Here is a 14,332-nt window from a genome sequence, read left to right as displayed (position 1 = left end):
GTATTGATTTTGCTATCCAGGCAGTGGTTGTTAATAACTATGACAACTGTTTATTAACATTAAATCTCGCCAGAAACTTATTCACAGGTTCAAAAACCACACAGGTTGGAAATGTATACACACAGGGCAGAGGCAAAACTAGAGCACTTATCTCTTACAGTGGCAAACACAAATATTGTACTGGAAGAGGCTTTTAAGTATTAACTCACAACATTATAAATCAGAGAGTGCCCAAAGCAGGTGGAACTCTGTCCCACTGGCTGCTGAGACTTGATTTCTCCCAGGCTTCTGGAAAGGAGGCTGACAATCCCTGACCTTGTCCCCAGCTCCCCTGGACGATCTGTGTGTCTGCAGGACTTGTAGCCTTAGCAGGAAGGCTTTCAGGGGCAGGCAGGGTGTCCTGAGGTGTGCACGGTCTCAGCACAGTGTCACGCCGGGAGCTGTGCGAGGCGGCCGCCTGCAGGCATCTGGAGCCTGTTCCTGGTGAGCTCTGCAGGCAAATTCGGGATGCAAAACGAGGGGCAGCAGCCTGGTGCTGCCTGCTCATCCCTTCTGTCAGTGTCCAGGACATGGATTAGCCAAGGGGAATGGCACTTTGCCAGGCCTCTCCATGATAGGCAAAGCCAGGGCTTCTGTCCTCCCCTTCCAAGCTTGCTTCCCCAGCACAGGATTGGGGGGGCAGGCAAACATGTCTGGGCATGGATAAGCCCACATTTGCTCCATCAAGCCTACCACCACACATGCTTAACTGGTGAGAGCCAGGTACTGCTGCTGAGCAGGGAGGAACTAACACTATCTGATACAGAATAGTAGAGGTTGGAAGAGACCTCCAGGGATCATTCAGTCCAACCTCACTACCAAAGCAGGATCACCTGGGGCAGGCCACACAGGTAGATGTGTCCAGGCAGGTATGGAATGTCTTTGGAGAAGGAGACTCCACAACCTCTCTGGGCAGCCTGTTCCAGGGCAATCTCACAGTGAAAAAGTTTTTCCTCATACTAGCCTTACTGTGTTCGAGTTTGTGTCTGTTGCCCCTCATCCTATCACAAGACACCAGTGAAAAGAGACTGGTTCCAGGAAAGTGCCATTATCTTGCCAAAAATATTCTGCAAGTCTTGCATTAGTGCCCCATGTGTTTGTCACTGGTGCATCTCTGTGAGGGTCATTTTGGGGTTTTATTGTGAATCTATGACTTTTTTTGCATGACAGGTCACAGTAATGAAAGGCAGTAGTAGGAGTAAGGATCATTCGACAGAAGGAGAAGGAACTGGGAAGCGACCAAAAAGAAAGTGTCTTCAGTGGCATCCCCTGCTTGCCAAGAAACTCCTTGACTTCTCTGAAGAGGAGGAGGAGGAAGAAGAGGAGGAAGATATTGATAAGGTAGACTTCACTGGATGTTTTGATTGTAGAAGGTTAATGATGGGTCAGATTCTCCTTAACCATGTATTTTATTTTGTTTGCTTCTTGCTGTTCTCTTTAGTAAAACACAGTGGTGCTGTGCCCACAACGTTATGAGGGCAAGCATAAAAGTGAAAACCTTAATCAGAACTCTCTTTTTAAGAGTTAGACTAGAAGAGATTTAACTCTTTCAATAACTTGTTGCACAAGTGGGGTTTTGAATGTTTGGTGGATTATTTTAGACGTGAAGTTAGCCTCTCACAGAACGATAAAATGACTTGGGTTGTAAGGGACAACATTTAAACATCATTTAGTCCAACCCACCTGCAATCTGCAGGGACATCTGCAACTAGAACAGGTTTTTCAAAGTCCCATCAAACCTGATCTGAAGTGGTTCCAGGGATGGGTCATCTGCCACCTCTCTGGCCAAGCTGTGTCACTGTTTCATCACTCTCAAACTTAAGAAAATTGTCCCTTCTCTTTAGTCTAACTCTCCCTTTTAGTTTAAAGCTCTTACTCCTTGTCACAACAGGCTCTACTGAAAGATTGTCCCCATCTACCTGAACCTTGCTTCTGGTGGCTCTGAGGACATAATAAGTGAACAGTTTTCTTTCCTTTTTCACAAGGATTAAAAAAAATACAGAGGTTACAAGGGCAAAGAAGAAGTTAAAAGCCATCAGTAATTTCTACTGTCTTTGCAAGTGAAATTTGACTTAAACCCTCCAGAACGTGGAGAGGTCAGGTGGAATAACCTCTCTGGTTTGGCACTTGGTACTTTGGCATTGTTTGATGATGATGAAACTTGGTTTTTGTAAGGACCCCACAATGTGGTGCTTCATGAATGTGCAGTTAGACTCACCCTCTGTAACAAGAGTTGAGAACGGCTCATAGAATGATAGAATAGTAAGGGTTGGAAGGGACCTCTTAAGATCATTGAGTCAACCACCCTGGCAAATCAAGATCACCTAGGGCAGTCACACAGGAATATGTCCATGTGAGTTTCAAAAGTCTCAGAGAAGGAGACTCCACAACCTCTCTGGGCAGCCTGCTCCAGGGCTCCAGCACCCTCACAGTATTTTTTCCTTACATTGATGTAGAACTTCCTGTGTTCCAGCTAATACCTGTTGTTCTTTGTCACAGTACTGGACACCACTGAAAAGTAACTGGCACCTTCTTCTTGACACCCACCCTTCAGATATTTATAGACATGAATAAGATCCCTTAGCCTTCTCAAACTGAACAGCTCCAGTTCTCTCAGTCATGAGAGTCATTATTGAGGCGAGATGTTGCCATCATCTGGCTCATAATCATATCTGCATCTCCTTGATGCTTCTTCAAGGCAGAAAGGAAGAGATCAGTGCTGAGAAGACTGCCTTGAGCCCCATGCTCATAAGGAACAGTAGCTTTGATAAGGAGCAAGCAAGTAGGAGCTTGCTACTCTGACAGTGACCTTCCAGGTCACTTTTGCAGTGTGGTATAACAGCAGATTTGCAGTTAGAAAGGAGGTGGTTTGCAGTCTCGTGCAGTAATCAGTTTTATTCAGTCAGAACTAGTCTTCCGGGGTGTGTGCCTTGTAGGAATGTAACACCTGTAAATGGAGAGGGCATATTTTGGCAGTGTCTTCTGGTGGAATTTGCTCCCTGTCTCTCTCACTGGGTAGCTGAGTAGGGGCTGGGTGGCAGCATAAGTCACAGCCTCAGCCAGGAGCAGCAGAAGACATTACCTATGCGTTTCCATTCCTATGCACTCTCTAGTTGCAAACACACAGGGCTGAGGTCACCTCCTCTCACTGCCATGATTACTAGGTTGTACAAAATACAACCCTCCAGCCCTTCTAGGGCTCTTTAGTCATGGAAGAGACCTTGAAGGATCATCTGTTTTCAACCCCCCTACCATGAACAGGGACACCTCCCACTAGACTAGGTTGCTCAAAGCCCTGTTCAGCCTGGCCCTGAACACTTTTCAGGAGAGACTATCCACAACCTTCCTGGGCAACCTTTTCCACTGTCTCACCACCCTGACTGTAAAGAATGTCTTCCTGATCTCCAGTTTAAATCTCCCCTCCTCAAGATTCAGTCAGTCACCTCTCATCCTGTCACTGCAAGCCCTTGTATAAAGCTTCTCTTCCTGGCTTCCTTGTAGGCCGTCTGCAGGTACTGAAGGAAATTGTCCTCAAATTGGGAGTTTACAAAGTCATAGAAGCACATAGAACAGTAGGGGTTGGAAGGGACCTCTGGAGATCACCAAATCCAAGGCAGGTTCACCTAGAGAAGGTCACACAGGAACACGTCCAGGCAAGTTTCAAATCTCTCCAGAGATGGAAACTCCACCACCTCTTCGGGCAGCTTGTTCCAGTACCCCATCACCCTTAAGTTAAAGAAGTTCCTCTTCATGTTTAGATGGAACTTCCTATGTTCAAGTTTATGCCTGTTAAGTCTTGCAGACAGCATGAATGACTTTGAACCTTCAGATGAGGGAGTTTGATGTAGAGCTCTGGGTCACCTAGGTGGAATGGATGGCCTTTGGAGACAGCTGTGTGCCTCTCCTTGTTCACACTAGGTCTCAGCCTACATAAGGAGTGTGGGTATCTGGCTCTACATCCCTTCCCTTTTGGTTCTGCTAGGTGCCACTCCTTGGTGCTGATGGTTTAGAGCAGGATGCTGATGAGACTGAAGATGACGAGTCCTCAGAGCAACGAGCTCGCCGACCAATGAATGCATTTCTCTTGTTCTGCAAACGCCATCGCTCTCTGGTGCGGAAAGAACACCCACGGCTCGATAACCGTGGCGCAACCAAGATCCTGGCAGATTGGTGGGCTGTTCTAGATCCAAAGGAGAAGCAGAAATACACTGACATGGCTAAGGAGGTATGTTCTGGAAGAATGGTGGATGTAAATGGAGTGCACGACATGTTTTTTGTCTGTTTTCTCTTTCTCTGGTGTATTAAATGTTGCTTGTGGAGCTTTTTTCTTCCTTGGACTCTTCAGCTTCTTGAGTGGGATTATGGTGCCCTTTATAGCTGCTGTTCTTGCTTTGATTCACAGAATCATAGAATGTTAGAGGTTGGAAGGGACCTCTGAAGATCATCCAAGCCAACCTTCCTGTCAAAGCAGGATCACCTAGGGCAGGTCACACAGGAACACATCCAGATGGGTCTTGAAAGTCTCAGAGAAGGGGAGTCCACAACCTCTCTGGGCAGCCTGCTCCAGGGCTCCAGCACCCTTACAGCAAAGAGGTTTTTCCCCATGTTGAAGTGGAACTTCCTCTGTTCCAGCTTATACCTGTTGCTTCTTGTTCTGTTACTGGACACCACTAGAAAGAGACTGGCACCTTCATCTTTACACTCACCCTTCAGATATTTACAGTCATTAATAAAGTCCTCACTCAGCCTTCTCTTCCCAAGACTAAACAGCCCCCGATCTCTCAGTCTTTCCTCACAGAAGAGATGCTCAAGTCCCTTCTTCATCCCTGTAGCCTCAGTTGGACTCTATCCGGTAGATCCTTGCTGTCTTGAACTGAGGAGCCCAAAACTAGATACAGTATTCTGAGTGCCACACCATGGCAGAGTAGATGAGAAGGAGAACCTCCCTATACTTTCATTTAGTCTTCACATCGGGCTGAGAAGCAATTGGTCTGTGTACACTAACTTGGTTCTAATAGTCATTGGTAAAAATATATGCACTTTGTGGTAAATACTACCTGATAATTACTGTGGCACAAGCAGTGGCATTGGGATGGTGGCCACTGAAAACAGTGACATACAGACCAGTGCCATCTACTCAGTGACATTTAGCTCAAGCTATGCATTTGCTATCAATGACACAGGTTGGTGTTATTATACAGATGGACCAAAAGCATAGTCAAAACATGTAGTCACCTTTTCCCTTTCATTCTACAGTGTTTAGAACTTACTAGTTTTCATGAGGTACTGTCCCTATGTATTGTTAATCAGTGTTGGTAGAGCAACCTTTGGTGAGACTGAGTCCAGTACTGGAATCAGAGAGCAATATGTAGTCAGAGTCTTTTAACTGGGAGCAGGGAAAAAAGATTTAACCCCGTATTTCACAAAGCAGCTTTATGTCAAGGTAAAATTTTAATCCAAGAATTGTTTAAGTTCCTTAGAGTTCATAATTTGATGTGTGGGAATACCCAGTGTGGGATAGTGGGTTTTCTCCTGACTCCAGGGTGTCAGTGCAGTCACACTTAACTTGGCTTTCGTTTAAGTGTCACTTCTGTGTGGAGCTCTGTCTGCTTTATCTATAGGCAGGCTCTGTAACACCTCGGCTTGCCTGTAGGCAGTGGCTTATAGGGGAGGGGGCTGATGATGATCTTGTAGTGAAATTCCCTGTCAAGCAAATACTCTAACCTTAGTTTACTGTTAATTTACAGGCATGGATCTGCCTGGATCCCTCTTGAAGTGTGGTGGGATTTGAGTCCTACTCTGCATTTAGCAGTTGTTGCAAGTGTTCTGTGAATCTCCTGCTGTGACAATCCTCAGGACATTAAAATAGATTTAAAACTTTTAAACCAGTTTACACTGGATTAAAAAAATCTTTGTTAACAAACAAAACTCCATTTAGATTAGACATTAGAAGATGCTCTTCCCTTGAGGGTGGTGAGGCACTGGATCAGGTAGCCCAAATCATGGAGACTCCAAGCCTGGAAGTGATCATACCCAGGTTGGAGCAGCTTGGTCTAGTGGAAGGTGTCCTTGCCCATGACAGGGGAGTTGGAACTAGATTATCTGTAAGGTCCCTTTTAGCCCAAACCATTCTGTGAATCTCTGAATCATTGAGTCCAAGTGTCAATCTAAGACCACTATGGCCACTGAAACATGTCCTGAGGTGTCATGTCCTCATATTTCTTGAACATCTCCAGGGATGGTGACTCCACCACCTCCCTGGGCAACCTGTTCCAAAGGGGAAAGGGATGAGGTGAGAGGTGTCTCAGCCTTTACTTTGCACATTTCAGAGACAACACCCTGTGCAGCAAATGCAGTGTGTATGTGGGTCAGCAGTCCCTGCAGGTTTTTATTATTTATAGCCACTTCTATAAATACAGGATTTCACCCAGCAGGCTCACACAGGGCTGTGCTGCTTCTAGACTAAAACCATTTGTTAGTCTTGCTGCAGTTTGGAGGTGCCAAATGCCAGCTAATATGGTACAAAGGGAGTAAAAGTGACCCGCATGTGGTGGTGATCATGCTACCAGGCTTATTGATCTGGGAGAACACCACAGACACTGCCAGAGATGACAAGGGTTAAGTGCTAGTTCTGTATTTGATAGCCAAGGTGATTTTTTGTAAACCTATGTGTGTGTTTCTGTGCAGGCATCTGCATGTAACATAGAGTCATAGAATGGTTTGGGTTGGAAAAGACCTTAAAAGTCATCTAGTTCCAACCCCCCTGCCATGGGCAGGATCACCTCCCAATAGATCACCTTGCTCAGAGCCCCATCCAACCTGGCCTTGAACACTTCCAGGTGCTGGCTTCCTTCTCTCCATGGTGAGCACTAGCACTTATTGGATAAACTAAGTCAGGAGAAGAGAAGGGTGAACAGAGACCGCATTGTTCTCTACAGCTCCCTGAAAGGAGGTGGAGTGAAGTGGGACTTGATCTCTTCTCCCTAGTGTCAAGTGACAGAACAAGAGAAAATGGCCTAAAATTGTTCCAGGGGAGGTTTTGGTTGGAGATCAGGAAAAATGTCTTTGCTGTAAGAGTGGTCAGGCATTGGAAGAGGCTGCCCAGGGAAGTGGTGGAGTCACCATCCCTAGAGGCGTTCAAGAACGATGTGGATATGGCGTTTTGGTACATGGTTTAATGACCTTGGTCACGTTGGGTGAAAAGTTGGCCTTGACAATCTTAGAGGTCTTTTCTAACCACAGCAATTCTGTGATTCTATATCTTCTCCAGCAGCCAGTGCTGTTGCACCCCTAGCAGTTGTCAGGCCAACCGTTGCATATGTGACCTACTTGTCTGATTTGCCCTTTCTCCACCGTTGATAGCAACACATTTCAAATACCAAATGTGGGTTTTTTGTTGCTGCACTCATTCATAAACCTTGTTGTGATTTGGTCAGCAAGAGACTCAGAAAGTGTAATGACTGCTGCATTTTGTGAATAAAACAGGTCCCCATCCTTTTCCCTACCCCCAAAACTCTGTGGGATCCAGACTTTCCCCCTCCCCATGTGCAGTCTGGCTTTGTTTGTTTTAGTGCTTCTTACCAAGGCACCATCAAACAACTGAGCTGTGTGCTGTGTGCTCAAGGCCAAAGGAAGCTTGACATGGTCTTAGTTTCATCTTAGGCAGCCATGAAGCATAGTAAATTTTCAAAAGAACACTGAAATGCTGTATCAGAAGTTACTGAAAATGAGCTAATGCTGATAGTGATTTATTTTCTGTGCCTGATTTGGGGAAAGCATGTGCCCAAATATTAGAAAATACAGACCTATTAGAGAAAAAAAGAGTGCAAGGTAAGGAGCATCATGCTGCTGAAATGACTAAATGCATATTTATTGCTAAATGGATGTTTGCCTTTCATTCAGGCTAGAACAGAAAGACTGCCTGCAAAAGAATTCAGATAGCTGCCTTTATGGCTCAGAGTGAGCATGGAGGAGCAGTTTGCAGGGTCAGAACTTCAGCCTGCTCTGGGTGGTAGATGCTCAGAAGCAGCAAAATACCACTCTACTTTTCTTTTTAAATACCACTCTGCTTCTCTTAACATTTCTTCTTTCTAAATTGTGTTGGTGATCAGACTCTAAGCATGTGATTAAACTGTTAAAAAATCAAGGTATTTAAGGATTATTTACTGTATTAAATCCTCTTACAGTGCATTCTCTTGCCCTTTGGATAGTATGATATCACAACTGGCATGACTGGTAATTTTCCTTTTCTTTTCTAGTACAAAGATGCATTTATGAAGGCAAATCCAGGGTACAAGTGGTGCCCAACAACAAACAAACCTGTGAAAACCCAGACATCCACTGTTACAAGCAGGAAAAAGCTGTGGGCCTTTGCATCAGAATCTACAAAAGATTTACCAAGCCCAAGGAAAGGGGCAAAAAATGAAGAAATGCCCCAGCTTAACTTTGGGATGGCAGGTGAGATTTCCATCCATGTTAGTCCTCATTTTGTTTGAGGATGCAGTGTTGAAATGGAAGTGTGACACCAGTTTACTGCACACAACAGTCTAATGCAAATACCTTTCATGTCCTGAATTAAGCTGCCAAGGTCCACTTAAACCTCTGCATATCCACTTGCTAACATTTCTCCTTAATGTGTGATTGCTTTCAAGTCCACGTATGTGGCATTATAACCCATACTCAATTTGGGGTCCAGATTTGGTTGGTTTTGAATTCCAGCTTATTTGCTGTTAGAAATTTCCATTTTCCAGTCAAAAAGGGGAATTCTGTCTGTGTGCATTCCTTTCTTCTCTCTCATAGAGTGTTGTAGCATGTTCAGTTATTTGCTGTTTACAAAAAAATCATGGATGTTTGTGAAGTTTACAGATTGACAGACTGCATCAGGTCAAAGGGAACCCTTGAAGGTCATCATGTCCAACCCCTGTGTAGTGAGCAGGGGCATATCCAACTAGATCACATTGCCCAGGGCCACATCAGGTCTGATCTTGAATGCCTCCAGGGATGGGGCCTCAACCACATGCCTGGGCAGTCTGTTCCAGTATTTCACCACCCTCACTGTGAGAAACTTCCTCCTAATGTCCAAACTAAATCTGCCCCTTGTACTATCACTACAAGCCCTTGTAGAAACTCCCTCCCCAGGCTTCCTTTAGGTCCCTTTCAGATATTGAAATGCAGCTATAAGGTCTCCCTGGAGCCTTCTCTTCTTCAGGCTGAACAGCCCCAGTTCTTTTTGTAGAAGAGATGCTCCAGCCCTCTGATCATCTTCATGACTTCCTCTGGACCCACTTCAGCAGGTCCACATCCCTCTTGTGTTGAGAGGGTTACAGGTCTCACCACAGCAGAACCGAGGGGCAGAATCACCTCTCAACCTGCTTCTTGTTGTTGATGCAGCCCAGAATGTTATTGATATTCTGGTCTGCACATACCCATTGCTGGCTCATGTCCAACTTCTCACCATCCAGCAACCCCAAGTCCTTCTCTGCAGGGCTGCTCTCAATGTCATCGTGCCCCATCCTGGACTGATATTGAGGATTGCCCTGACCTAGGTACAGGACCTTGCACTTTCCCTTTTTGAACCTCATAAAGCTCTCCTGAGCCCACTTCACCAGCCTGTCTATGTCCCTCTGAATGGCATCTTGTCCTCCAGTCTTGCCAGCTGCACCTCTCCTTTTGGTGTCATCAGCAAACTTTCTGAGGGTGCTCTCAGTCTTGGTGTCTGTATCATTGATGAAGGTACTGAACAGCACTGCTCCCAGTGCAGTTGGAGGAGATAACATTCTTGTGGATGAAGGTAGTGGGGGAGCTAACTTTCTGTATTTAAATCAAGAGAAACGTAATTTAATTTCAGTTTAAACAGTTTTGTTTTGCCCTTTATACATTGGAGGGGCAGATTTAAACCTTTTAAACAACTTTTTAATAAGGCTTTTATTTTTCTAATAATAATTTAATCATTTAAACTTGTATATTTTAATAGAAAGTGAAATCAAACCTGTCAAGACATGGAGATAGAATGCCTGAACTGGTGAAGGGCAAATAATCTCTCACTGAGAGTCACAAATAGCATGACTCTTGCAATCATGACCTTGAAATACAGAGGCTTAAAATAATAATAATACTGCCAGCTTAAAAAGAGCCCAGCAGGTAGAAAATAATTTTCTCCCTACCATCCTTTTTGTTTAATTGTTTTTCATTTAAAAAACTTACAATTTTAGAAAAGCTACTGTATTTGAAATTTTGTTAGGTCCTACCTACTTTCTGACAAGTGTGTGGGAGATAGGAGTGTTCTACTTAGACCATGAGCTAGAGAGTGGAAAATTGATTTATGGAATAAGGGTAAAAGGATAAAAAGATGTAAAAATTCCTGTGTACCTGTAGTAAAGTGGTATGAATATTCCTGGAAGGAAATTCCTTCTGGCTATGAGGGAGCTGTAAAACGTGATCAAAATAAAGTTTTTTCATGCTATATATCACAGTATCATCAGAGTTGGAAGAGACCTCACAGATCATCAAGTCCAACTCTTTACCACAGAGCTCAAGGCTAGACCATGGCACCAAGTGCCACATCCAGTCTTGCCTTGAACAGCCCCAGGGACGGCGACTCCACCACCTCCCCAGGCAGCCTATTCCAGTATCCAGTGACTCTCTCAGTAAAGAACTTTCTCCTCACCTCCAGCCTAAATCTCCCCTGGCACAGCCTGAGGCTGTGTCCTCTTGTTCTGGTGCTGGCCACCTGAGAGAAGAGAGCAACCTCCTCCTGGCCACAACCACCCCTCAGGTAGTTGTAGACAGCAATAAGGTCTCCCCTGAGCCTCCTCTTCTCCAGGCTAAACAATCCCAGCTCCCTCAGCCTCTCCTCGTAGGGCTGTGCTCAAGGCCTCTCCCCAGCCTCGTCGCCCTTCTCTGGACATGCTCAAGCATCTCAGTGTCCCTCCTAAACTGGGGGGCCCAGAACTGAACACAGTACTCAAGGTGTGGTCTAAGCAGTGCAGAGTACAGGGGCAGAATGACCTCCCTGCTCCTGCTGACCACACCATTCCTGATGCAGGCCAGGATGCCACTGGCTCTCTTGGCCACCTGGGCACACTGCTGGCTCATGTTCAGGCGGGTATCAATCAGCACCCCCAGATCCCTCTCTGTCTGGCTGCTCTCCAGCCACTCCGACCCCAGCCTGTATCTCTGCATGGGGTTGTTGTGGCCAAAGTGCAACACCCTGCACTTGGAGCTATTGAACCCCATCCCATTGGACTCTGCCCATCTGTCCAGGCGGTCAAGGTCCCGCTGCAGAGCCCTTCTGCCCTCCAACCCAGCCACATCTGCCCCCAGCTTAGTGTCATCTGCACACTTGCTGATGACTGACTCCATGCCCTCATCCAGATCATCTATATATATATACAGTTATCATGGATGAGGGACTAGCTGTAAAAAAGACAAGTCTCTTCATCCTGTTCTGTTTTTGCTATCAGAGGAGTAAGTTCTGTGCTCCTTATAGGTTTACAGACTTGAGAACAAGTAATAGGTGTTGGTCTACCTGTCTGCCATTCCCCACCGCTCCTGCTGGGCTCCTGCTGTAGAGTTTCTGAGTACAGAGACACCTTGCCAACGTCTGTCAGAGTAGAGCAAAGAGAGTTTGAGAATTAATTAGAAACTAATCTAATGATACAATAGAATCACAGAGTCACAGAATTATCTTGATTGGAAAAGAACTCTAAGATCATTGAGTCCAATCTTCAACCACCATCGTCATTAAAACACGTTCCAGAGTGCTGTGTCCACACATGTCTTGAACTCCCCCAGGGATGGTGACTCCACCACCTCCCTGGGCATCCTCTTCCAATGCCTGGCCACTCTTGAAGGAAAGGAATTTTTCCTGATCTCCAATGTAAACCTCTCCTGGCAGAATTTCAGACCATTTCCTCTCCTGTCACCTGATACTAGGGAGAAGAGACCAACCCTCACTTCACTTAACCCTCCCTTCAGGGAGTTGTAGAGAGCACTGAGGTCTCCTCTCAGTCTCCGCTTCTCCAGACTAAACAACCCCAGTTCCCTCAGTCACTCATCACCAGACCTGTTCCCCAGTCCCTTCTCTGGTTTTGTAACCTTTCTCTGGACGAGCTTCAGCACCTCAATGTCCTTGGTGCAAGAGGCCCAAAACTGAGCCCAGGTTTCAAGGTGTGGCCTCCCTAGTGCTGAGTACAGGGAAGTGTTCCTGGGCACATATAAGTTATTGTTGTAGAGAGAGCTTTTGTATAGTTTGTGAAAGGAAATTGGAAAATAGGAGTGCACCTCTAGCAAAACTTGATTTTTCATTTCTCCTCATGACTGAAGTTGGTGTCCCAGCAAAATGGGAATGCTAACACTTCCCTTTCTCACGTGTTCTGGCTGTCAAGGTGCAGTGGTTACAGACTGGAACACAGGAAGTCCTACCTCTACTTGAGGAGAGATTTCGTTACTGTCAGGGTGCTGGAGCCCTGGACCCCACTGCCCAGAGAGCTTATGGAGTCTCTTCTCTGGAGACTTTCAAGACCCATCTGGATGCATTCCTGTGTGACCTGCCCTAAGTGATCCTGCTTTGGCAGAGAGTTGGACTGGATGATCTCCAGATGTTCTTTCCAACCCCTACCATTCTGTGATTCTGTTGTGTGAAACATTTGGGCCACTGACTGTCTGCCTGTCTTGACAGTGCACTATTACATCAGACCCCTGCATTGCTTCCAAAGCAGTCCCTCAAAATCAGATAATTAGTCTTCATCATGATGAAGAGCAACCAACTGGTCTGAGTGTGAAATAACCGAGTGAGGAATGCAGTGCCAGTGTTCATTGATTTTAATTCTTGTGTTTGTTTTCTGAGCTCAGGCAGCTCAGAGGAGCTGGAAGGGAGAATCTGTCAGCATCATATATACAGTGAGATTGAGGTCGCCCTCAGCAAGTGTGTAGAGGGCACCAAGTTGACTAATGAGGTTGATAAGACTGAAGGACAGAATGGGTGCCATTCAGAGGCACCTGGACAGACTGGTGAAGTGGGCTGACAAGAACCTCATGACCTCACTTATGTCTGGGTAATCCCAATGCCATTCCAGGCTGGAAGATGATAAGATTGAGAGCAGCCCTGCAGAGGAGGACTTGGGGTTGCTGGTGGGTGAGAAGCTGGACATGAGGCAGCAATGAGCACCTACAGCCCAGGCATCCTGGGCTGCATCAAATGCAGCGTGACCAGCAGATTAAGAGAGGTGCTTCAACTTCTCTGCTTTGCTCTGGTCATACCTCACCCTGGAGTACTGTGTCCAGCTGTGGGGCCTCCGACACAAGAAGGACATGGACCTCCTGGAGTGGGTCCAGAGAAGGCCGTGAAGATGATCAAAGGGCTGGAGCACCTCTCCTACAAAGGCAGGCTGAGAGAGCTGAGTCTGTTCAACCTGATTAGTGGCATTCCAGTATCTGAAGGAGGCCTACAGGAAGGCTATGAAAGGACTGTTTAGAAGGGCTTATGACATTAAGACAAGGGGCAATCATTTGAGGCCAGAGCAGGATAGACTCAGGTTGGACATCAGGAGGAAGTTCTTCACAATGAGAGTGGTAAAATACTGGAACAGATTGCTTAGGGATGTGGTTGAGGCCCCGTCCCTGAAGACACTGAAGATCAAACTTGATGCATCCCTGGGCAGCCTGATCCAGTTGGAGATGTCCCTGCTGAGGCAGGGAGGGTTGCACATGATAACTTTGAACCTGATGCAACCTGTGAATCTGTGAATTAAATGCTTGGAGAAAGAACATTTGCATTGCTGTTTTATTTTCCTCAATTATTTGTTGTATTGGCAGGACAGCAAGCAGACAAGCAGATTGCTTGGCCAGTGCCTGTGCTCTTCTGGCACAGAGGATCAGGAGCTTTCTGCTGCAGAGCTGGCAGGCTGTCACTTCTCACCACTAAATGCAGCTCTAAATTAAAGCTAAATGAAAATAGGAATTTTGCTTCAGAGCTTAGTCATGTCATTTAAATCCATCCTTTTATTTGTTCAGTGGCTGAGGAGGGAGAACCACTGCCTGGGTAGGAGCATCCATTCAGTTCTAAACATGTGTGGTATTAGAGCATTTTGTGTGTATTTATGTCTAAGATCATTGCAGCTGCTGTTTTGAAGATACCCATCTCTGTAGTACATAAAACCTTTGGCAGTCAAATTGTAAATCCACACAGTGGGGTGTTAAGCACACAAATCCAATTAAATCCTTTAAAACAGCTTTGAAAGCCTCTCCCAGAGGGGACAGAAATGGTTATTTGTGATTCTCTGGAACTGCCTTT

At 45.8% G+C, this 14,332-nt stretch overlaps 1 protein-coding gene across 8 annotated transcripts in view; it reads left to right on the top strand.

The window, feature by feature from the left end:
* Window positions 1–14,332, top strand: part of BBX (BBX high mobility group box domain containing) — a 133,241-nt gene that overhangs the window by 68,982 nt on the left and 49,927 nt on the right. For all 8 annotated transcript variants that reach the window (XM_064143146.1, XM_064143142.1, XM_064143145.1 and 5 more), the window contains exons 3-5: window positions 1,210–1,380; window positions 4,022–4,264; window positions 8,298–8,496. In XM_064143146.1, the coding sequence (XP_063999216.1) occupies window positions 1,219–1,380; window positions 4,022–4,264; window positions 8,298–8,496 (604 nt within the window). In that variant the 5' untranslated portion in view covers window positions 1,210–1,218. The remainder of the gene's footprint in view (window positions 1–1,209; window positions 1,381–4,021; window positions 4,265–8,297; window positions 8,497–14,332) is intronic.

The sequence above is a fragment of the Pogoniulus pusillus genome, chromosome 5, assembly GCF_015220805.1.
Source record: "Pogoniulus pusillus isolate bPogPus1 chromosome 5, bPogPus1.pri, whole genome shotgun sequence".
NCBI classification, from domain to species: domain Eukaryota; kingdom Metazoa; phylum Chordata; class Aves; order Piciformes; family Lybiidae; genus Pogoniulus; species Pogoniulus pusillus.
The sequence above is the reverse complement of the archived record's forward strand: the minus strand, read 5'-3'. Positions and strand labels throughout refer to the sequence as shown.